This window comes from Trematosphaeria pertusa, assembly GCF_010094035.1.
Source record: "Trematosphaeria pertusa strain CBS 122368 unplaced genomic scaffold BU26scaffold_5, whole genome shotgun sequence".
Taxonomy (NCBI): Eukaryota; Fungi; Ascomycota; class Dothideomycetes; order Pleosporales; family Trematosphaeriaceae; genus Trematosphaeria; species Trematosphaeria pertusa.
Genome location: NW_022987216.1, coordinates 1,890,024 through 1,910,255, shown reverse-complemented (window position 1 = coordinate 1,910,255; position 20,232 = coordinate 1,890,024). Strand labels below are relative to the sequence as shown.

The 20,232-nt window shown below is 51.6% G+C and overlaps 7 protein-coding genes across 7 annotated transcripts; 4 read left to right on the top strand and 3 right to left on the bottom strand.

The window, feature by feature from the left end:
• Window positions 1-145: 145 nt before the first annotated feature.
• BU26DRAFT_454457 (DUF221-domain-containing protein) lies at window positions 146-4,835 on the bottom strand. Its single transcript, XM_033824861.1, has 3 exons — window positions 4,113-4,835; window positions 1,660-4,055; window positions 146-1,611 (listed from the first exon to the last, which is right to left on the bottom strand). Exons 1-3 carry the CDS (start codon window positions 4,355-4,357, stop codon window positions 530-532), a joined length of 3,723 nt encoding a protein of 1,240 aa, XP_033686245.1. The 5' UTR covers window positions 4,358-4,835; the 3' UTR covers window positions 146-529.
• An 853-nt stretch (window positions 4,836-5,688) lies between these two features.
• On the bottom strand, window positions 5,689-8,138 carry BU26DRAFT_481825 (amino acid transporter). The gene is made up of 9 exons (XM_033825749.1): window positions 7,910-8,138; window positions 7,787-7,857; window positions 7,721-7,735; window positions 7,572-7,670; window positions 7,435-7,517; window positions 7,010-7,387; window positions 6,934-6,953; window positions 6,557-6,886; window positions 5,689-6,497 (listed from the first exon to the last, which is right to left on the bottom strand). Exons 1-9 carry the CDS (start codon window positions 8,024-8,026, stop codon window positions 5,973-5,975), a joined length of 1,638 nt encoding a protein of 545 aa, XP_033686244.1. The 5' UTR covers window positions 8,027-8,138; the 3' UTR covers window positions 5,689-5,972.
• A 395-nt stretch (window positions 8,139-8,533) lies between these two features.
• Window positions 8,534-9,852, bottom strand: BU26DRAFT_454453 (uncharacterized protein). Its single transcript, XM_033824860.1, has 5 exons — window positions 9,633-9,852; window positions 9,458-9,580; window positions 9,200-9,424; window positions 9,002-9,144; window positions 8,534-8,956 (listed from the first exon to the last, which is right to left on the bottom strand). The coding sequence occupies exons 1-5, from the start codon at window positions 9,795-9,797 to the stop codon at window positions 8,608-8,610; spliced, it is 1,005 nt and encodes a 334-aa protein (XP_033686243.1). The 5' UTR covers window positions 9,798-9,852; the 3' UTR covers window positions 8,534-8,607.
• Window positions 9,853-10,606: 754 nt separating this feature from the next.
• On the top strand, window positions 10,607-11,897 carry BU26DRAFT_481820 (uncharacterized protein). Its single transcript, XM_033825748.1, has 3 exons — window positions 10,607-11,213; window positions 11,270-11,815; window positions 11,877-11,897. Exons 1-2 carry the CDS (start codon window positions 10,817-10,819, stop codon window positions 11,584-11,586), a joined length of 714 nt encoding a protein of 237 aa, XP_033686242.1. The 5' UTR covers window positions 10,607-10,816; the 3' UTR covers window positions 11,587-11,815; window positions 11,877-11,897.
• Window positions 11,898-12,846: 949 nt separating this feature from the next.
• Window positions 12,847-14,023, top strand: BU26DRAFT_603696 (uncharacterized protein). The gene is made up of 4 exons (XM_033835450.1): window positions 12,847-13,295; window positions 13,352-13,533; window positions 13,584-13,822; window positions 13,872-14,023. Exons 1-4 carry the CDS (start codon window positions 12,954-12,956, stop codon window positions 13,991-13,993), a joined length of 885 nt encoding a protein of 294 aa, XP_033686241.1. The 5' UTR covers window positions 12,847-12,953; the 3' UTR covers window positions 13,994-14,023.
• Window positions 14,024-14,368: 345 nt separating this feature from the next.
• On the top strand, window positions 14,369-16,200 carry BU26DRAFT_539671 (MFS multidrug transporter). The gene is made up of 3 exons (XM_033831518.1): window positions 14,369-14,586; window positions 14,641-15,550; window positions 15,601-16,200. The coding sequence occupies exons 1-3, from the start codon at window positions 14,479-14,481 to the stop codon at window positions 16,065-16,067; spliced, it is 1,485 nt and encodes a 494-aa protein (XP_033686240.1). The 5' UTR covers window positions 14,369-14,478; the 3' UTR covers window positions 16,068-16,200.
• Window positions 16,201-16,621: 421 nt separating this feature from the next.
• BU26DRAFT_481814 (uncharacterized protein) lies at window positions 16,622-19,089 on the top strand (the record flags this gene model as incomplete). The annotated part of the gene is made up of 2 exons (XM_033825747.1): window positions 16,622-17,864; window positions 18,510-19,089. Exons 1-2 carry the CDS (start codon window positions 17,104-17,106, stop codon window positions 19,087-19,089), a joined length of 1,341 nt encoding a protein of 446 aa, XP_033686239.1. The 5' UTR covers window positions 16,622-17,103.
• Window positions 19,090-20,232: the final 1,143 nt, after the last annotated feature.

Here is a 20,232-nt window from a genome sequence, read left to right as displayed (position 1 = left end):
GCTCGGATGACTATATCTCCAAAACCAATACCTCATCCACTCTCAACTCGTATATAACTGTTGCATAAAGAGGCACAGAATTATCGCTGTTGAATCATTAATTGATTGAGGGACCAACGGTGCGGGCAATATGCATACAAGAAGTCACGTAATGTAAACAAGTGGCCCCGGAGCGAACCAAGTCCTCTAATAGAGACAACGGCATTCAAAGTAGTTCTGAGAAAACGCCAAGGTCCAAGGCACCATAGACCAGAGAATGATAGTTTACCAACGATATTGATACCGAAGCTATACAGACACCTCAAATCCGTCGCCCCCAGCACAAAGAGACTAGGGTATCATCCACAATCCATCATTCTCGAGCGGAAGAAAGCGACCAACATGTGTATGTACCATGCAAACCATCCATGCCCACGCTATGCAAATAAAAATAAAACGCTCGAAGAGAGAGTAATGGATAAAGGAACAGAGACAAGCCCGCGACGCCATTCCATAACTGTACACCACCACTGATGCACCCACCCAACGCTTAAACCTCAATATTCTCAAACGGGTCCCGATCCGGCGGTAGCCCTCTATACAGCACATTGCCACTAGCATCCAACCGAGCGTTTACACTCGTGATCCAGATCTTCTGGCTAAACGCAGCGGTGCGCTGGATCTCGTCCTTAGCGATGCCTAGCTCATCGTGCGGAATCCAGATGGCCGGTTGAATAGCCCTCGTGGCAGGGTGCTGGAAACTGCGCTTAACAAGCTTCTGGCGGGCCTCGGGCTCGATATCTTCTAGCTGGTCGTCGATATCGTCGAAGAGATTGGCAGACGGTAGCGCCTGTGCCTCGAGATCGCGTATGGGTCGTTCGGCACTGTCGATGCCCTTTTGGAGGACCTGAGTTACCGCGGCGAGGGGATTGACTGGCTTTTTCTTGTGCTCATGCTTGTTTTTGTGTTGGTAGGAGTGGGATCGAGATCGGTCCCGGGATCGGTCCGCCCAGTTGGGCCTCCGGTGACGCTCTGGACTCTCCGTAGCATGCTGCGAGTGAGTGCCTGTTTTTATGCTCTCAAGCTGCTTCAATTCATAGGACCCGGAGTGGTATGCTTGTGACCTCCGACGATCTTCCTCTTCCAATTGCTGGGACTCAAGCTGCTCAGCTCGTTCGCGAGCTTCCGCTTCGCTGTTGAGAGAGCGATGTTCCTCGTCTTCTTTCGGTTGCCAGCGCGAGGCCTGTGCGCGCTGAAACTCCTGGTCTCGCTCGACCGCTTCATCCTCAAAAGTAATTGGCAGATACTTAAACAAAGGTCCAAAGGCCCTGTTGAGGAGGAACTGGAATAGTACGGTCAAACCGAATGAGACGATCATGATTATAGCGTGCGGGAAGCACGACAAGCCTCCGGAAGGTGTCCTCTGGAGGAAGAACAGGCCGATCAGGCAGAGCTCGAGGAAATAAAGCCCAGTAAAGAGCTGATTGATTGCCTTGGGGAATATCAATCCGTTCGTTTCGGCCCTGGCGTACGAGACGTAGATCATCTGGTACCGGTAGGTGAACCAGAAGAGACTGAATGTGATCAACATCATTATCATGATCAACGGAGCCACGACTGAGTAGATGAGCCCTGAAAACATGTTAGCTGCTGGCTAATGAACTGCGCTCCCTTGCTTACCGATAGCACCAAAGTTGGTGTAAACAGGGATCATGTTTCCCCAATTGATGCCAGGCCTCTTAAGCACCCTCGAGACCTTCTCGCGTGGGGTTGTATCCAGAAAGCGGCTGATGAGTATCATCAGAATGGCTGCAATTTGTAGTAGAGTTCCCGAGCTGATACTCAGCGCTTGTAGAATCATGTACGAGAAGAAATAGTTGGCGGCTTTCGGTAGATTCTGCGCAAGTGTTTGAGGAACGCTGACCGGGTTATTCAGCAGGGTCTCAAGTGTTCCGGTGATACCCGTGGAGATGGATACGACCAGGAAAAGCTGGATGAACACAAAAGCGAAGTAGAAGTTCTGCACTAGAAGTTCCCTCTCACCGGTAGTGGTGGTACCGGTCAACTCGGCGAGGAACCGTAAGAGAATTGGTAATAGAGCGAATAGAATGGCGAGAAAGGCGGGAGGCAGCACACCCTGGATGAAAGAAATGGCCCATTGGGGAAGTTTGTTGAGCCAGGCCAGCCAATGTAGGTCATCCGTCAGCGTCTTGATCTGCGAGAGCGCTCCCGTGAAGGAAACCGGAATACCCCAGGTGATAATAAGCCCCACAATAAGCAGAATGACCAGGAACATTCTCACATAGCGCATCCACCATGCCATGGTAAGGTTGTCCCAGAGAACCTCGTTGGGGTTGACCTCGACTGTGCGCGGAGCCATCTGGCGGGGAATGTGGTGGCTGAGGGACTGGCACGCCATATGCGCAGCAACCTGATGATTGAACTGAATGAAAGCCGAGTTCATCAGCGGAAACCTTTCCGGTTCGGACTGGTCTAATGCGATCTCGTGGTTGAGGCGAGCCAGTTCCTTGCGGCAGTAATAAATGGTGTCCACCTTCTTCCCAATGAGCGGAAGCGAAGGCCACCATGATTTGTTGAACAGGGGAATTCGCATCGTCTCACGGTGCTTGGGCTTGACGTACTTTCTCCAGAAGGCGTCCGGACTGTCTTCCACGAAGCTTTCGTCGTAGACTCCTGCGTAATCGTACTTGATCTCTTCGGGAACCTTGGCCTCGATCGGGAACTCTTCGCCCTCGGCACGAAATGGCTGTGGACTTGCGAAGTCGCTCATTCGGCGAACTGGATTGAGCGGCGAGTCTCGCACTGCTCGGAAAGCTTTCAAAGGACCAAGAGTGGATTGAGCCGTACCGGGCGGTCTTTTCTCCATGGAAGCGGGCGAATTCGGCTCTGAAGTGGTACCCTCAGCGTCGTACTTGTCCTTGCTAGGATCGCGGAGCGGTGTAAATGTGTCGCTGCTCGTTCCCCTCTGCTCGAAGTCGGCAGTGGCGGGCGAAGACAATGGTCGATCAGGGATCCCGTCGAGCTGTGCGTGCTGCTGACTTTGGCTCTGCTTGTGCTTTCCACCAAAGGCGCCCTTGAATCCGCCGACCATCTTACCGCCGAGTCTACCGACATCCCGAATGCCCTCGCCCACGACCTGTATTCCCTGGCCAACGACAGGGATCGTGGGGATTCTGCGCTTGCGCTCAGGGGATGACGAGCGAGACGATGACGAGGAAGAAGACGAAGACGAAGACGAATTCTCGACCAACACCTCCTGAAGAGTCTGCTCGATTTGGTGTGGGTTGTTCGCGCTAACGCCCTCATCATGGATCTCGTGTGCGATAGCTTCGTTTTCCCTTGCTTCATCGGCCTTCTTCTCCTTCTTCGACTTCTTTCTGCCCTCGTCTTTTGCTTTCTTCTCCTCCATCTCCTTGTGTTTCTTTGTGCATGCGATGACAAGATTGGTCTCAGCAGCTTCTAGCGCGCGAGCGATCTTGGTTCGCTTATTGACCTTCTCCATCAACTCATCGTAGTCTCGGTTAATCCAAATCTCCCTGATGCCGCCCGGAAAGACATCGTATAGCGCATCCAGTGCGGCGGTGGTAAGCCATTTTCGCGGAATGCTCTGCACCAAAATCGTTGTTGCGGAGGCGCGAATGCGGTGCTCAGGCATGGTGAGGATGGTCTGCCTTAGGCGTACGAACTTCCTCAGAGCCCGATAGAAGTTGAAGCACACCCAAATGACCACGCAGACGGCGAGAACCAGGTGGGCCCATAGACGACGCACCTTGGACTGCACGCCAACGTTCGGCCAGGCAAACGAATCCAACCCCGACACGTTGGGGACATCCCCAATGCGGTTCAGAGGTAGAAGTATAGGCAAAATGATTATGGCCATCGGGATGAAGATTCGAAGGAGGAGTTGGAGGTATTGTAGGAAGAGGTAGCCATCCACGCCGGCGACGCGGATGAGTTCTCGGTCGCTGATGGTGAAGACATTCTTGAACGATTCGATGGCGGTCGTGGGCGCGGCGATTCGTTTCCGCTGGGGCACGAAGGCAGTTTTGTAGTAACTGGATGCGTCAGAACATGGGCTCAAGAGCTCCTGGGCCGGCTAGCCCGCTACTTACTATATCTTGCGGAAGAGGCTCTGCCGTTCTGCCGCGCTGTCTCCTGTGCCCTTCTTAGAGCGCCAGACTTTCCAATTGCCACTGAGAATCAGGAACAGCAGAATCTGCACGCCGAAGACGACCGCGGCAGTCGAGATTGAAGCCGCGAAGGTCTTGATGCTCTGGTTCTCGCTGTTCTGCGCTGCTCCAGCATTGGGAGCAGTGGAGTCCGTGGACGTCGGCCGCGCAGAATTCGTACTAGACATGCTGCGTGCAGCCGAGATGCCGTGGAACTGAGGGACAGTGTCGCGGGGTTGTCAATTCGGTGACGGTAGATTCGTAGCACGCTCGCGTATCAGGGCGTGGCGGCCATGAGCGCACGGCAGGAGCAGCGGCCTCGAAGGCGGTTGCAATGGGATACAGGCGGGACAGAAGCGAGAGGAGGGTCGTGAAGGTGCTGCGGAGGGGGGAGAAGGGAGAGAGGTACGCAGGGAGGGTTGAGGTCAAGTGTTTCAGCGGGCCCATGCCAGCGCGATGAGGAACTTGGCATCCAGAAAGCGTGCCGTTCGCTCGCGCCATTTGCGTCATAAGCGAACACTCACAGCCAAACGATCGTCACAGGCAGCCGGCGCCTCTAACGCGTCTCCCTTCCCTAGCTTCCCTCGCTTCACCCAGGCCCTCCCTACCGGCGTTTGCGTGCCTGGCTAAGAATAAAGGCTCCCGCGCGCGTAGAAAAGAATATCATTTTGAAACTTTTCTGCGCCTGGGCAGAAAGATCTGCAGAGGAGCGATAGAGTGATGATTCAGGGGCTTACAAGCGGGGGAGGATCTGGCGCTAAAAGCCGCATGACGGAAACGCGCAGCTGCCCAGCCTTGCCGTCCCAGATTCAAGGAATGCACCCCGGACCGGCACCCGCGTTGCCGATCACGTGTGCTTACCTAGGTAGTCGCGCAGAGGCCGGATTATTACAACGCCGAGTAGATTTTTGTAGTTACAGTTAATTATTGAGCCTTGCGGACCTCTCCGCTGAAAATTCTTGTGATAATAGCTGTCGAGGGGGTGCATTGACTGAATCCGCGCATGGAGTGCGCCAAGACGCTAAAGACCGGATCCAGCGCGACTTGAATTGCATCACAACCTCACAACCCCACATCATTTTCGAGATGCCTCTTGCCACCATCGCAAAGTACCATATCGCAATGCGCACCCATGCCCCCAAGAAGGTAGTCATGCGTTCCACGAGAAATTCATCTGGCGTGAACGCACCCTGAGAGCCTGGCTCGAGCTCAACGTGGACCCAGCAAACAGAGATACGGTCACTCACTCCAACATGGTCGACTACCATGAGAAGCATGCATGGCTGTTGTATATCTGTATATCCTAGACTCTTACTTCAGAGACGCAACCATGTATTTCAGAAAGGCCGAGGCAAGAATTTCTGTCATGCCCTACACCAGTGCGCTGATTGCTCTCGAACACCAACCCGACGAGATTCGGGGGGAGCTCGAAGGGCGCATGATGCAGGCCGAAAAGACGCTTTCCAGGCTTGAGCAGGACGAGGACACTGATAAACACTCCATACTCAAAGGAACAAATACCGGGTTTTGTAATACTTGCTTTCACGACATCTAAAATGTGAAGATATTGAAAATCTTGTGAGATCCGTCAATCCTGAGATTTTCGAATGAAATAAAACAAAGCTGATGGAAAGGTCCGAATTCCGCCTAAACCGAACACTTCCCGCTCAAAGGCTTGTCGCTTGTGGCATCCTCCGGGCGGATGAGCAATGAATAGAATGGTGGAGCTCAAATAACAACAGCCGCGTCGCATTTCTTAAGCCTATTACCAACGCCCCAAAATCTCACTCCAAGGGGCATGCTTCATGCAAAGCCATCGTCCACATACCTTGGCTCGACCTCAACGACCGGACCTTTGTAAGTCTTTTTTGCCCAAAGAAGGTAGTACAGAGTACTGAAGACAGCTACAAAGCCTGTCACGAGGATCGACCAGTTCATGTTCTGTGGGCTGACGTGGGAGAAGCTGGGCCAGAAGCTAAAGAATAGGATGAACGTAAGGTAAACGCAGGCAAAGATGTTGTTGGCAATACCGAGGGCTCCGGGTATCCTCCAGGGCCCCCAAAGAATTGGAGGAGCGCTTTCTCCAGTGACAGCCGAGGATCTGTTTCCACCAATGCTGACTTTCCCAGCGGGCACTATACCCCCCGTACAGCGTCGATATAATAAAAGGACTGAGACCAATAGGTAGGATGAGAAGAGACCTGCGATGGAAACGGAGATGATGCCGTTGAACGCCGTAGAGGAGCCGATGTTGACCAAGGCCAATACGCACGCTATAAGTGTTGTTGCCGCGACGGAATAGACCGGAATTGATGTTCTCGCGCTGATCTTTCCAGTTGTGAGCTAAATAGTCCAGGTTCCCCCTTCAAGATATTGTGGCGACTTACCTGACTCAAGAAACGCCATCCCGGAAGTCCCTTGTCTCGCGAGAATGCCCAGAAAACTCGGGAAGAGGATGCGAGCAGCCCAACTGTGGCGCTGGTAGCTAATACCATAATTAACGACGCCATTATGGCCGCCCCGGCGGTTGAGTTGACTGCGTGTTTGAAGATAGCCATAAAAGGATATGCTGGGTTCTCCTGAAGGGCCTGCTCTATGTCTCCAGCCCTGAAGAGGAGAGTGAGAATCATAGCGAAGCCTAATGACCCATTGATCATGATTCCAGTCATGAGAGACCGAGGTACTACCACGGCCGCATTCTGGATCTCCTCGCTCATCTGCAAAAGGTTAGTGAGGATCCCACACGAGACAAGAGCTTACACACATGGATGGCCCCATCTCCACCTTTTCGCAAGCGTCAGTACGTCCCTAAAAACTTGTCGGATTGTGCAAATGCTTACCAACAAATGCAAAAACGCTTCCCATAAGTCCAATGCAGAAGGACAATCCCTGCGTCTTCCATTCTCCGAGATTCATGAATGTTGTGAATACCTCTTTGGTCTCTCCCCTTGGGCCAAGTGTCAACAGCGGTATCATGACCCCAAAGAACCCGACGATATGAAGGACAAGAAGTAGACCTTCAAACTTAGGTAGAAGCCACCCAGCTGAGACATTTATAATGACTCCAAATACCATGATCGCCCAGTATAACAACGTGCCGTGCCAGTTTTTGGGAAGGTAGGTTGGTTGAGTGAGGATGAGGAGCCCCTGCACCAGTGTTCCGGTCAGATATGCGCCTGAGCCGACGGAGGCTTGCCAACCGCACAAGGTGAGCCACCCTGATGTTTATTAGATTTTTGTCGTAAAGATTCGATGAAAGAAATACCGGCGACATAGCTTAATGCCTTTTGCAGGCTTCGTGGTGCGAGCATGGATACCCAATGGTACTGGCCACCCGAAGTAGGTGCCCTGCGATGCCATGGTTAGATTATTGTCAACTTGAGAGGGCATAGCTGGGCGTACATAGATACCAGCTCAGAGAGCACGATGAAGGTTGATACAGTTCCTGCCCACACGAGAAGGTATCCGTAGATGACGCCGGCGGGGCCGCCACTTTGAAACCGTTATGCCTGCTCCAGTCACAGAAATACTTTCACACTTACTTTTGTAACCCGACTAGGAACAAACTGCTACTAGTTTAGCTGGCGATTCCTCATTGAGCACTGCAGGGAACTGACATTAATGTTGCCTCCCATGTAACCAGAACTGTGCAGCTAAATCCAAGGATCGAAAGAAAGGCAAATCGTCTCTGCATAGCCATTCGTTAGCATCCGGACAAAGGATTACAACAATAAACCCACCTTCAATACAGACTTCTTTCCCAGCCTCCCTAAGGCGGCGTCGTCACTCTCTGCAGCTTTAGATCCGGAATGCATTCGCCGCAACTCGACGTCGGAAGTCTTGGATTGAATCTCCATCTTGGAGACGGTGACTTGAATAACGAGACACGTATAAGGAGGTGTGGAAAGATACCCTCAATTCTGGCGTGAAAGTGTGCGTGAGACGTATGTGACGAAACAAAAAGCGCACCAAGCTCCCACGTTATCATGCCGACGATCAATTGGGACGTCTCAGGAGATAACCACGCGTGGCAAAGGCTCAATCGATATTGGCCTGCATGTCCGGTGCATGATATTGCTCACCCGCATACGGGAGGCGTGGGAACTGCAGGGACCCAGTCTGTCGGGTTCGCACGGCCCTCTATGTGTTTAACCGCACAAATTAACACACCTCCCTGAGGCGTTTCCGAACCTGTTCTCTGGGTGCGCTTATCTGCCGCGTTCACAGTCTACTTTCAATGATCGCTAAGGCGACATAGCATGACTCGAACTTAGGTCAGGGCGCCGTGTTGGCGGCGTCCCCGTCACTTCAACTTTCACGCAGTCTGAACTTTAGATACCAGTCTGATCAATGATTGCGAATTGACCATGTAATTATGGGACGGGCATGAGGAACGCGTGGGGCTGCTTGCTGAGGTCTTGTGCAAGATGCATGCGCATCAAGACTGCGCCCTCTCTACACCGAAGGTCTTCGTGGTGCTGATACCGTCTTGCTGCCCATTTCGTGAAATATCGAGGAGCTTGTAACCCTTCCCACTCCCCTTCCCACTTCCTTCAGTGGAATGCTCCCCCTTTCGGCGCAACTCGTCGACACGAATCAGCCCGGATTCGAAACACTCCATAAACAACTTGGCGTAAGGAAGAGAGGTTGTAACGATGGCGAGGCCTTGAACGATCTGGTTGCAAACGGTCGACCGCCAGTACCCAAGCGCAAAATCGGTTCGGAGAGGACTCGTGCTGCTGTCCTTGTGAAAATAATAAAGCTGAATGGCCGAAACACAAACCACCCTGTAACTGATTAGCTTGAGTGTGCGTCTAAGGGAGACATCTTACAGTAAACGACAGGCAAAAAGACTGATTATAAAAGTCTTCCGTGGCCATGCCACATGTAAAGGAATCATGATTCCTACTTCTAATGCCACGATAGCAACTTCCGAGATCATGTTCGTGATGGTTGCCGCATCCCACCATGCCACCTATTCCAGAATTAGCGAGTAGCCATGATCGAGCGAAGGGATAATATTAACCTACCCGATCGATACATAGACCTGAAGACAAATCCCAAGTATCCGGCGGTTTACACTGGAATGCTGAGACAAACACGCCGACAATCAGCCATACTAGTGCAAATCCTCCCAGACCATAGTTCAAGTTCCTGTCGAGCTTCTTGGGGGTCAAGCCGTGAATAAAAGCAACGATTGCGAATTTCGAAAAGGCGACCGCAAAAAAGAAGAGTATAGTAGCGGCATATTGACTCTAGAGTATGTTATTACGCAGAATTCAGAGAACATTCTCTTCAGTACTTGCTTTCAACATCGCGTGTAACTGATCCTCACTGAGGAGATTTGAGGGCTTTCCAAAGCCATTCGATGTCTGCACCGATACAGCGATAGACTGTGCAGTGCCAAAAACCTAAAGGTTTCAATGAGCTACAGTCCCAATCCACGATGCCGGGGGATAATACAAGGGAGCAGAAGACAAGCACTGTTTCTAGATTGACAGCTCTGGACGTGTAGATTGTTATACCAGCGTGCGTGAAAAAAGCCAACGCACTAATGACCAAAGACATCCAAGTGACGATTTGGACAACAGGCGTCAAGTTGGAATCAGACACGATAATCTGAGCCATCGTGCCTGAATTGCCGAGATGAGAAGAAGTTGAGTTTAGTGTGGAGCTAGTATTCAGTGGGGGTAAACCAAAGGTGGAGATTGTGGCGCTAAAGAGTGCAGAACGGCTCGCTGAATCTCGTGTTCCAGTAGATGTGTCAGGGCGTATTCCCGAGCAGACTCGAGTCATTACTACCGAGACAGGGATGAGCAACCGGGTTTCCACTCTGGTGGGTCCCCAAATTGGATACGTCCAGTCGCCCTTTAGGCCCAACAAGGGTTGAGAGTTTTGAGTCCGACCGTACAACCAGCCTTACATCGGCTGCCTAATGGAACACGGACCGAGCACTCCTTCATGTCTGATAACGGCTGTGTATGATGCTTGTAAGCCGACCAAACTTTCGGGTCGGACTTCAGGATGCTGGGCTCAGAATAACGCCGACGTCTAACCGAAGAGTAGCTACCTATCATTCTAAAAATAAGCTGTATCTTCTATTGGCTACAAAAGAGCTTGATTGTATTTTAGAGATGATGAGTTGTTGATCAAAATATTCGTTCATCTTAATCTTTACTCAAGATGTCGAATTGTGTGACAAGAGACGTTATTCTCTACCAGAATTTTAGGGACACAGATACGATCCAAGGCGTGTTACAAGTCGCAAGACATTGAGGCCAAAGAAACCACGCGCCTGAGGCCCCAACAGAGGTGGATTCAGGATGCTGCGGTACTACGTGCTACTCTATCAAGTCCTTGCCGGAATATAAGCAGCGGGGCGATTGCTTCCGCAGCTTCCTCTTTTGCCGATCGGAATGTTCTGGGCCGTTAGCGGTACACAGTGTCGGGTACCGCGCCGCATAATTGCAGCTTCACGTTGCACCGACAGCGCAGAAGACCACCCAATCCCACACCCCCCTCATTCCAACGCCCTCTGAGCTCTGTTCGCGACCAAACTTTTTGCCAATTTGCGTTCCGGCGAGAAACATCACCGAACAATTTTCACGTCCACACAGTCCCGAACCCTAGCCGCTCAGCTACCAATCATGGTACTCCACCTATCTGACGTCAATCTCGACGCCGACTTTGCAGAGCTCATTGAATGCCAATGGGCGGCACATGAAGACCCCTTTCAGCCATTCTACCGACTCTTTTGTCCTATCTACGAGAGCGGCCGAGAGGCATCAGTGAAGGAGTCTACCTCACGTTTCCTCGAATGGGCTCGCCACGACCCTCACGAAAAATGGTTGAAGGTCGTAGACACAGACACAGGGAAAATTGTTGGCGGGGCATTGTACAAAGTCTACAATGAGAACCCGTTCGCCCATGCGGAAGAGGAGGTAGCGTACTGGTACCCCAACGACAGCACTAGAGACTACGCGAGCCAGGCAATAGAACAGATGGATGTCCCTCGCATGGAAATGGCTACTAGGCCTCAAGTCTGTAAGTGAGGTCTTCGATCTTGTTATGCGGCAATAGAAGGGACTGACCAAAGACAGTTCTCAACATACTCTTCACCCATCCCAACCACCGTCGCAAAGGTATCGGATCAATGTTGCTTCAGTGGGGTATCGACACCGCAGAAACTCTCGGCGTAGAGTTTTGGCTCAATTCGACGCCGGTGGGGAAGCCGCTATACGAAAAGTTCGGCTTCGAGGTGGCGAAGAAGAATCCTCTAGTTCCGAAAACAGAGAGCCCAGACGAAAAGTGGAAGCAAATGGAGGCACAGTTCGATGATGTAGTTTTCTGGACAATGTACCTTCCGAAAGAAGGCCTCGTCGAAATTGGCAAGACAGTGAAACTGAGGGAAGAATGAGCACGCGTCCTCCTACGATCTCTTAGTATTCACAGAGCCAATAAATTGGATGCACACTTGTACGTTATGGAAGAACTTGTGGATTGAATTCAAGCGAGTGCCTAAGGTAATAAGTACTGCACCACCGAGTACCATGCCATCTTCAAACGGGATTCCATATCGAAAGGAACGTCCGAGAGCTTTCAACTCCGACACAAGGCACCGATCACCGATTTCAGACTTCTAGGGACTAAAGGAAGCACGTTGATCAGCGTTCTATCCAGTATCGGAATACCACTGGGCAAACATACAAGAGATTGGTCATGACGTTGATGATGCCCCCAACCTTAACGAATTCAACGCGATTCTGCTGAGCCTCGGCCTTCGGCTCTTCGATGAAGGCCTTCCACGGCTGTTCGCGCTTGTCCGCAGCGGATTCAGATGCGAGTTGAGCGATCAGAGTGTTGCCAGCCATTGCGTGCGATGGTGTATAGGCTGATGACTGTCGAGCAATCAGTCACGAGTCGAGATCTTAAACGAGCTTTCGCTTACTTTTGGAATTGTATTGTTGTGGAAGACGGGACGATGGGTGAAGATTGATTTGGTGAAGAGTTGGGTGCCTTCTATACTCAAGCCAAGACAGCACGTCGGCTCTAGACGGCCCTATCCTCGTGGAAATAGCAAGACATCCCGAAGGATGCATGTGTCGGTGGCCTGAATGCTCGCGAACCGGGTGTTTACCCATAACTTCTATGCCTGCAGTAGCTCATGGGTATATATTGGAGTGAATCATGTATGCAGGCAGTCGTCGCGCAGCTGCATTATCAGACTCTGAGTCCGCACATGGGATCCCAGAAAGGTGACTGTGTCGTACGCATCTTCGCGCTCGGTGTAACTTCCGGACTTCAACTTTGTCATTTTTATCCCGAGATCCTCCCATGTACGGCGCAATATCCTTGACAGCCTTGAATTTTCGGCTTAAAGCCTGCAGTCACAACCACCAGTGATGGAGGATACCCAATCAAAGCCTTGGAGAACCTACAGCGTTCGGCACAACTACCATTTTGGCCCCTGTTGACTCCGTGGGTGCTTGCCAAGTCAATATATTGATGTGCAGCGGTTGCCTTGGCGTTATCAAATGCCTGAGGAGTTTCACAAGCAAGTCATACCAACGGGGAGGCATCCTATCATCTGCTCCAGATGAGATGTTTTCGGAGACCGAAAGTCTCACTCCTTTGAGGAGGGCATCAACACTGCAGCTGGTCGATAGTCGCCGCAGTGTGCGATTTGGGGTCTGGTACGATAGCATCTGAGTTGCCTTTCCAGCCGGCCGTTTTGATTGTTGCCCTGTTACTGAACTTCCAACTTCACCTCGTGCCCTTTGAATCATGATGGGTTCTGCTGAACATGCTGCCATCCAGTTTCTGAAATGGCAGCCTCTCTACGAGAAAGAAAAGCCATTCCAGCTTTTTCTTGACCTTCCCCCAGACGTTGCTGATCAACGAAGGACAAACCTTGCGTTTGAAACAAGAATGGTTGAAGTCAAGAATATCAGGGGTCATGAAAAGTGCTTCGATCTCGACGAGAACGGGTTCATCTATCGAACCATGGATGGGTTCGAGGACTTGAAGGACAAGACGGAGGTTACGGGGCAATATCTCCCAGCAATAGAGCAGCTGCTGAGGAAGGAAGTGGAGCACGCAGACAGAATTTTCATCTTCGACTGGCGGGTACGAACCACCCCCTCTCTTTTCGTTCTATTTCGTCCCTAACAATCGATGCATAGATGCGCGAAAGCAACGCTGAAGCGCAAGATGGCCTCCTGGATGTCGGGAATAGCATGCTTCCTTTGCGACCAGCAAACTTCGCCCATTCAGATCAAGGGCCATGTTCCGTTATCAGACGTGTTCAGGCTCAATTCCCCCAAGAAGCTGAGGCTTTGCTCAGGGGGCGAATCCGTGTGTTGAAGTCAGCTCACTTTCATTCGTTGGCAAGACAACCCGCTAATGTCACGATAGCGTTTGGAAACCCCTTCGCAACAAGGTCATGGATTGGCCTCTTGCAATGTGCGACGGCTCGAGCCTTCAAGCGTCTGATCTCATCGAAACCGATACAGTTCGTACCTCATATGTGAGCACGAATCTCTACTCGCTGCACTCGCCGGACACTCAGAATTGGATGTATCTGAAGGAGCAAGAACCAAACGAGGTCGTAATATTCAAGCAGTTTGACTCGGATCCAGCGGTTCGGTCCTCTCGTAAGGGTTGCCATTTGATGACACTGTAACTCGTGGCTGACCCCAACAGTCTCGCTTCACGCTTCGTTCAGACATGAAGAGCTGCCAGAAATCTTTGCGCCACGGAACAGTATTGAGGTTAGGGCTATTGTATTTACGAATGCGGTGGGAGAAAATGTAAAGATTCAATAGATTAATGCGTGTGGCGCTGGAATGTATGCCATTTCCACCATGCAATAAGATTGCCTCAGTTCCCCTTCCGCCATTCTTCCTTCCTGCCTACCTCTACTTCCTCTCACTTAGAACGAGATAATAATTTCAAAATAAATTACTCTAACTTCCACCCATATTTACACCACGAGCAGGAAGGCTAAACTCTACTATCTACTCCATGCTACGTAGTACTATATGCTCTATATATTGCTAAGACGATAGACCCGAGTATTATTAGATAGGGTTATGCGTTGACCCAGCGCCGACCCAACATTTCGTTACAGGGGGTCCCACCCCACCTGTTGCTTAAAACCGTTGACTCCAGTTGACCTTAGCCTACGCCACATCCGCTCCCACATCTCCTCCCACATCTCCCTCTGACTCTTTCCCGTGGGCTACACCAAGCTAAAATATTAGCCACCTTCAAGATTGCAGCCGTCTATCATTGTAACATTTTGCTCATAATGGCTACGGAAAAACCCGTCACGGTCGTTGATGAGGAAGCCGAGCTTCAACCCGCGGCGACGCCGTCTCCTACGGACGACCAGACTGCCGAAACGGCCTCCCACAACGTATGAGATGTATCTTTCCATGCGATCAAACTCTCTCGCTCATACGATGTTCAGAAACCCCATAGTCACGCCGTTCAACTGGTTCCGCCGAAAGACTGGCCAGCGAAAAAGAAATGGATCTCACTCATGATACTCTCAAGCTTCGCCTTCGTCCACCCACTCTCGGAAACAATGATAGCTCCTTCTATGGACGCAATTGCACGGGATCTTCACTTTACAGACCGCTACGACTCGATGCTGTGTCTATCGATCTTCCTCGTCGGAATCGCTGTTGGGCCACTTATCTTCGCGCCTCTTTCTGAGGTGTACGGACGGAGACCTATCTTATTGTCCGGTGGAGCTTTCTACACCCTCTGGACCATTGCCTGCGGTTTTGCCAAAACGCGAGCCCAAATCTTCACTTTTCGCGTTTTCTCTGGTTTTGGCGCCAGCGTCGCCCTTGCCCTTGGCGGGGGTGTCATTGGCGACGTCTGGAAAGCAGAAGAAAGGGGAAGAGCTCTGGGGTGGTATCTCCTCGCCCCTCTGCTGGGTCCGGCGATAGGCCCGATTGTTGGGGGCTTTATAAGCGACTCGGAGTCCTGGCGCTGGGTTTTTTGGGCGTTTTCTATCGCTTCCGCGGCTTTTTTACTTGTCGCTGCTCTTCTCTTCCCTGAGAGCTACGAACCACGACTCCTCGAGCAGCTCGAACGGGCAAACAGGACCAACGTATCGCAGTTCGGGACGAAGAAACATATCAAAACCGCTTCAAAACTTTTGCGACGCAGCCTTATACGACCAGTGCGTATCATATCGACTCAGCCCACTGTGAACATCCTGGCTGTCTTCATGGCGCTGCTTTACGGTATCATGTTTTTGTTCCTCTTTACTTATCCGCTTTTATGGATCGGGGAATATCAACAGTCTGTTGGTATTTCAAGTTTGAATTACATTTCCGCTGGTCTCGGATTCACCCTTGGAGCTCAAAGTAAGAACACAACAACGCTGCCATTGCCTCTTTTTGCTTACTGATAGCAGTTGCTGGCCATGTCAACGACCACGTCTACGCCAAATTGAAGCGTCGCAATGCAGATGAAGGCAAACCCGAGTACCGAGTGCCAATTCTCGTTCCAGGTGCAGTTCTTGTTATTATCGGCCTGCTGATATACGGCTGGGCCGGTGAGTCAATAACTCACTGGATTGTTCCGAACATCGGCTCCTTCATATTTTGCACTGCCTGCATGCTGTGCACTTCTGGTGTGAATACATATGCCATCGATGCCTACACGCAATATGCAGCATCCGCTATCTCGGCTCTCAATGTCTTGCGAAACGTCACCGCGATATTATTTCCCCTTTTCGCACCATACATGTATCAACGACTTGGTTTTGGGGTCGGGTTCAGCATTTTGGCTGGAGCATGGGCTGTTTTCAGTTTCTTGGTTATTGGAACAATGTGGTTGTGTGGCGAAAGACTCCGGACAAAGTATCCGTTTTCAGCGTGAGAGGGAGTGTACGGTCCATTAACTGATAGGAAAGGCCGAGGAAGGTTCCGAAGAGACAACGGGGGGGATGGCTGTACAGATTGAAATCGAACGAATATTGTAAGCAGCTAGTAGTTGTGGCTGAAATGACATCGTGGCTTCCAAGCCCACTGACTCTCCCAGCTTACCGGTAATAAGAAAGAGCCCTGGAGCGAAAGATTGCCTTGTGCTAATTGTAAAGATTCAACTTGGACAAGAAGTCGCTGTCGCAATTGAGATAAGAAACGCCAGCACCACTGCTCTGGTACAGATCTCGGTAACGCTGGCCTGGGGTGTTTCGATGCCAGGAACGCGTTCTTGGGATCTCGCTTCTGACGTTTCCATCGATCAGGCTGTACCCTTTGTAGCGAGGCTCGGGAGGGACCCAAAGGAGGTTTCATGATTGAGAGAGGATCGTCGTGGTTTGCTTTCCTAGCACCGCGTTCGCCCAAAGAGGGCTAGCGCTCAGCCACCACCTGGGCGCCTGGGCACTTGCCATCGACTGCATCTCCCTTCCCCTTCCAGCACCACCATCTCCACCACTGGCTTTCTCCCCCCGCGCAAGAACGCGGCGATCCAACTTCATCTGCTCGCAGCACACTGAGGAGCGTCACGAGACTTACGCACGGCCCTTCCGCTGTGCTTCGCCATGTCTCCGCCCCAGGTCGGTGGCTGTGCATGGAATCACAAAGCGAGAAAAACGAGATCCGCCCCGCCAGGCAGCTTTTACGATGGCCGAACTTGGCACGACAGGCCAATTAGATCGCACGATGGCCATCGAGGTTACCCGTTCAGGACCGCTTCTGGTGGTGTGGACGGCTTTTACCGCAACTGCCATGTCTGCATGAAGCCCTTCGTTGTTAATACTTAAGAGGATTGATATCCGGACTTTGTTTAGCGCTTCAGATTTCGTTCGACCACTTGGCTCTTCTTTGATACCCCGTTTCTATCGCCTTAGTCAACTTCAAGTTGTCACATCTTTATTTCACAATACCATCGATCAACTCCTCGGTTCAAAATGTCCACCGCGGTCGCGCTCCAGGACATGAGCCCACACGCTCAGCGCCATGACAGCGTTATCCGACATCGATCAATTTCAAAACCCGACGTCAAGCCCAGCATGGTCACAGAGGAACAAGACGATTGGGTGAACACACCGCACGACATCGATTCCTCAACATTGCCGCTCGAGTCCCGCTCGTTCGTTCCCACCAGCACATATTGGATTTCACCCCACTTCCTGCTATCGAAGAATATCACGATCCTCGACCTGACGCAGGACATGACTGTGCCATACGCCGGTCTCACCAATGCGTACAAAGAAGAAGTGCAGAAGACACTGAAAGATCACTCCTTCACCCCAGCCTTCACATGCCACCGGAATAACTGGCTCGGCCTAAAATACAACATCACAAACGATCAAGGGGAAACAGTCGCAGAATGGAAGCACCCGTGGTCTTCAGTCGGGGAAGCAGTCCTTACCTTCCCCGAAGACTCGCCGCACTCTTCACATCCCATTAGTCTGCGCAACAAAACCTGGGGACTCCGTACGGAAGGCTTTACGTTGAATTCACAGCCCTACTTCTGGGAGATGGACAGCGTTTGGCATAGCACGAACATGACCCTGTATAAGGTGTTTGGATCTGGAGAATATGAGAGGAAGGTGGAGGTGGGCAAATATGCGCAGAAGTGGTGGGGAGGTATCGTGACTGGAGGGACTGTCGTTGTGGATGAGAAGGAGTTGGATGGATTCATTGCTTGTTTGACGCTGTGCGTGGTGTTGAAGAAGAAGCGACAGCGTGCTGCGGAAAGGCATAACGCCGGGGAGTGACAGGCGAGACATGATAACGACAAGAGGCGCATATGGAGTTCTATTTGAGATACCTGAAGGGAGTTCGTGCTGCGTACATGGCTTAGGCGTTACCTAGGTAGGCTGTCGGGTGTTCTGGTTCAATACTACAAGTTCAAATTTTCAAGGTCTTTTCCAAACCGCTATACCAAAACAGTCAGCTGGCCCGATATATACCCTTGGGCCTCTTGGAAGATAAGGAGTGGTACATGAATGGAGCGTCACGTGACCTCGTTTCGCGCTAAAACCCCGCAACACGCGAAACAACGTCGACTTACCACCCCAACTTCTTGACGCGATTGCCAACGCCCTACTAGGACCCGACACGCCCCACGACATGTCCCGGCAAAGTACAGTCGTCGAGCAGAAGCAGCAGTTTCTCCAGTCGGAGAAGCTGTTTCTCTCGCGAGGAATTGCGCCGTCAGAGAAGCTGAAGAAGATCGCGCTTGATGGAGGTGTGGAACTGAGCGTCTTGAAGGGTGCTTTAGACAAAGGTGTCGCAGATAGCCAATCTGACTTTGTACTCCGACGCTGATTCGCATAGTCAATCGCGACCTCAAGCAGCATTCGAGGAGAGTCTACAGCCGCCAAATGACTGAGCACGTAGTCGAGCAAATAGACAACTTCTACTGGGCGTCCGGCGCGCGAGAAGTCGACTCCGAAGCGGCAGACAACATCACAGACGTGACAGACGACGGCAACGCGCTGTACCAGGGCGACGACCTCACACAGGACGACATCATCTCTAAGCTTCCAACACGATGGGACACATCCGCCGACCGATCTCACTCCACCTCCCACGACGACGAAGTCACTCAAGACGACTACCTCACCGCCCTGACGCGTCTACAATCTCTCTCCGCACGCCGCCTCACCCTCCAGCAGAAGCTCAACACGTCTCAAACACTCCTCTCCCTCCTCGAACTGTACCGCAAGCCGATAGAAAATATACAGCCCAATTTGGTGTGGAGAGATTCGCCGCTTACGCCTGAGCTGATGAAGCTGAGGACGCTGGCAATACGGGTTGCTGGAAGGGTCGGTGAGCAAATCAGGGACGTGCAGGTACTGGCTACGGCCGAAGAGGAGGATGAGGACGTTGTCATGGGTGGAGATGAGGAGAAGTTGAAGGTGGATAACGTGCTTGCGAGCTGGTAGGAGGTGGGTTTGGATAGGGAACGGCGTTTTGGAAATTAGGGTACCCTTGTCTTTGGACTTGACTCGGTTGAGGCGCAAGGAAGTCATGTTACTGGGACCTCGACGGTGGGTTGCACTTGGGATACTTTCTCCCGATTCCCGCGCGACCTCCAAAAGCTGCTTACCGCCGGTGGATTAATCCTCGGCCATTGCTATGCAAGTTCGTTTTGCGTCGCTACATCACTCATTATGATATTGATCGGTTCAGAATGCTCGCTCCTCGTTCAGCAGTTTGCCCCGGCACAGGCCGGACTATAAGCTTCTTACGCTGCTAACCACCTAAGGCACTTTAGGCATACGTACCTAGGTAGGTAGTTGTACTGATCTCATTACGGATACATACGCCACCCGTCGGCAGGCGCTATCCGTCGTCCAATTGCTCCTTCCGCATTCCACGACCGCGTCGGTACTAACCTGCGTCTTCCGTCCTCTATCGACCCCAACTTACACTCCACCATCGCTACGAAACATCTTCCAGATATATCCATACTATCGTTACCTCACCACTCCCTCGTAACCACAGTCAGCATGAGTGCCCAATACGTGCCGTCCAAAGCACGAGTATTGGAGCAGGCCATTGAGTCCAACATTCTTTTCCTGAAGTTCCTGGCCGACCAGCATGACTTGATCAAAGTCAAAAAAGGCGACGTAAGTCGTTGTCCGGCGTGCTTCAGCGACTGGAAGTCCTAACAAGCCGTATTCTCAGATGGAGCAAGCTCTACGAGGCCTATTCGAACCATTCGCCGAGCAGCAAGTCCGAGACGCTCAATCGCTCGGTCTCACCAACAACGAGATGTGGGAATACTACTGTGCAATGCGGGCAGCGACGACATCAGCCCGGGTTGAAGCATCACAGCAGAGTACCGCCACGACCCAGACACACAATTCATACGTCTTCTCGATGATGACCGACATCATCAAGATTCAGGTTCCCGAGTTGTATAAGCCTAGTTTACTAAGTGACTTCCTGGCTATTGTCAAGAGGACGGCTATCGGTATCCTCGAGCTTTAGGAAGGTGAGAGCTTGAATGAAATCGAGAGAGAGTACGATGACTTCCTTAAACTGTACAAGAAGGAGAATTCGGCCAGGTATGATCCCCAGCT

Bases quoted from the DNA above. Each gene is read 5' to 3' on its own strand.
- BU26DRAFT_454457 (XM_033824861.1), bottom strand. From the start codon at position 4,357: ATGTCTAGTACGAATTCTGCGCGGCCGACGTCCACGGACTCCACTGCT. The intron at 4,056-4,112 runs GTAAGTAGCGGG...TGACGCATCCAG, and splicing joins AGCCTCTTCCGCAAGATATA to TTACTACAAAACTGCCTTCG. The intron at 1,612-1,659 runs GTAAGCAAGGGA...ACATGTTTTCAG, and splicing joins CACCAACTTTGGTGCTATCG to GGCTCATCTACTCAGTCGTG.
- BU26DRAFT_481825 (XM_033825749.1), bottom strand. From the start codon at position 8,026: ATGGAGATTCAATCCAAGACTTCCGACGTCGAGTTGCGGCGAATGCAT. The intron at 7,388-7,434 runs GTATTTCTTTCA...AATAAACATCAG, and splicing joins GGCATTAAGCTATGTCGCCG to GGTGGCTCACCTTGTGCGGT. The intron at 6,498-6,556 runs GTAAGTCGCCAC...ACAACTGGAAAG, and splicing joins GATGGCGTTTCTTGAGTCAG to ATCAGCGCGAGAACATCAAT.
- BU26DRAFT_454453 (XM_033824860.1), bottom strand. From the start codon at position 9,797: ATGGCTCAGATTATCGTGTCTGATTCCAACTTGACGCCTGTTGTCCAA. The intron at 9,145-9,199 runs GTAGGTTAATAT...ATTCTGGAATAG, and splicing joins CAGGTCTATGTATCGATCGG to GTGGCATGGTGGGATGCGGC. The intron at 8,957-9,001 runs GTAAGATGTCTC...AATCAGTTACAG, and splicing joins CTTTTTGCCTGTCGTTTACT to GGTGGTTTGTGTTTCGGCCA.
- BU26DRAFT_481820 (XM_033825748.1), top strand. From the start codon at position 10,817: ATGGTACTCCACCTATCTGACGTCAATCTCGACGCCGACTTTGCAGAG. The intron at 11,214-11,269 runs GTAAGTGAGGTC...GACCAAAGACAG, and splicing joins GGCTACTAGGCCTCAAGTCT to TTCTCAACATACTCTTCACC.
- BU26DRAFT_603696 (XM_033835450.1), top strand. From the start codon at position 12,954: ATGATGGGTTCTGCTGAACATGCTGCCATCCAGTTTCTGAAATGGCAG. The intron at 13,534-13,583 runs GTCAGCTCACTT...ATGTCACGATAG, and splicing joins GGGCGAATCCGTGTGTTGAA to CGTTTGGAAACCCCTTCGCA. The intron at 13,823-13,871 runs GTAAGGGTTGCC...TGACCCCAACAG, and splicing joins TCCAGCGGTTCGGTCCTCTC to TCTCGCTTCACGCTTCGTTC.
- BU26DRAFT_539671 (XM_033831518.1), top strand. From the start codon at position 14,479: ATGGCTACGGAAAAACCCGTCACGGTCGTTGATGAGGAAGCCGAGCTT. The intron at 14,587-14,640 runs GTATGAGATGTA...TACGATGTTCAG, and splicing joins CCGAAACGGCCTCCCACAAC to AAACCCCATAGTCACGCCGT. The intron at 15,551-15,600 runs GTAAGAACACAA...TACTGATAGCAG, and splicing joins ATTCACCCTTGGAGCTCAAA to TTGCTGGCCATGTCAACGAC.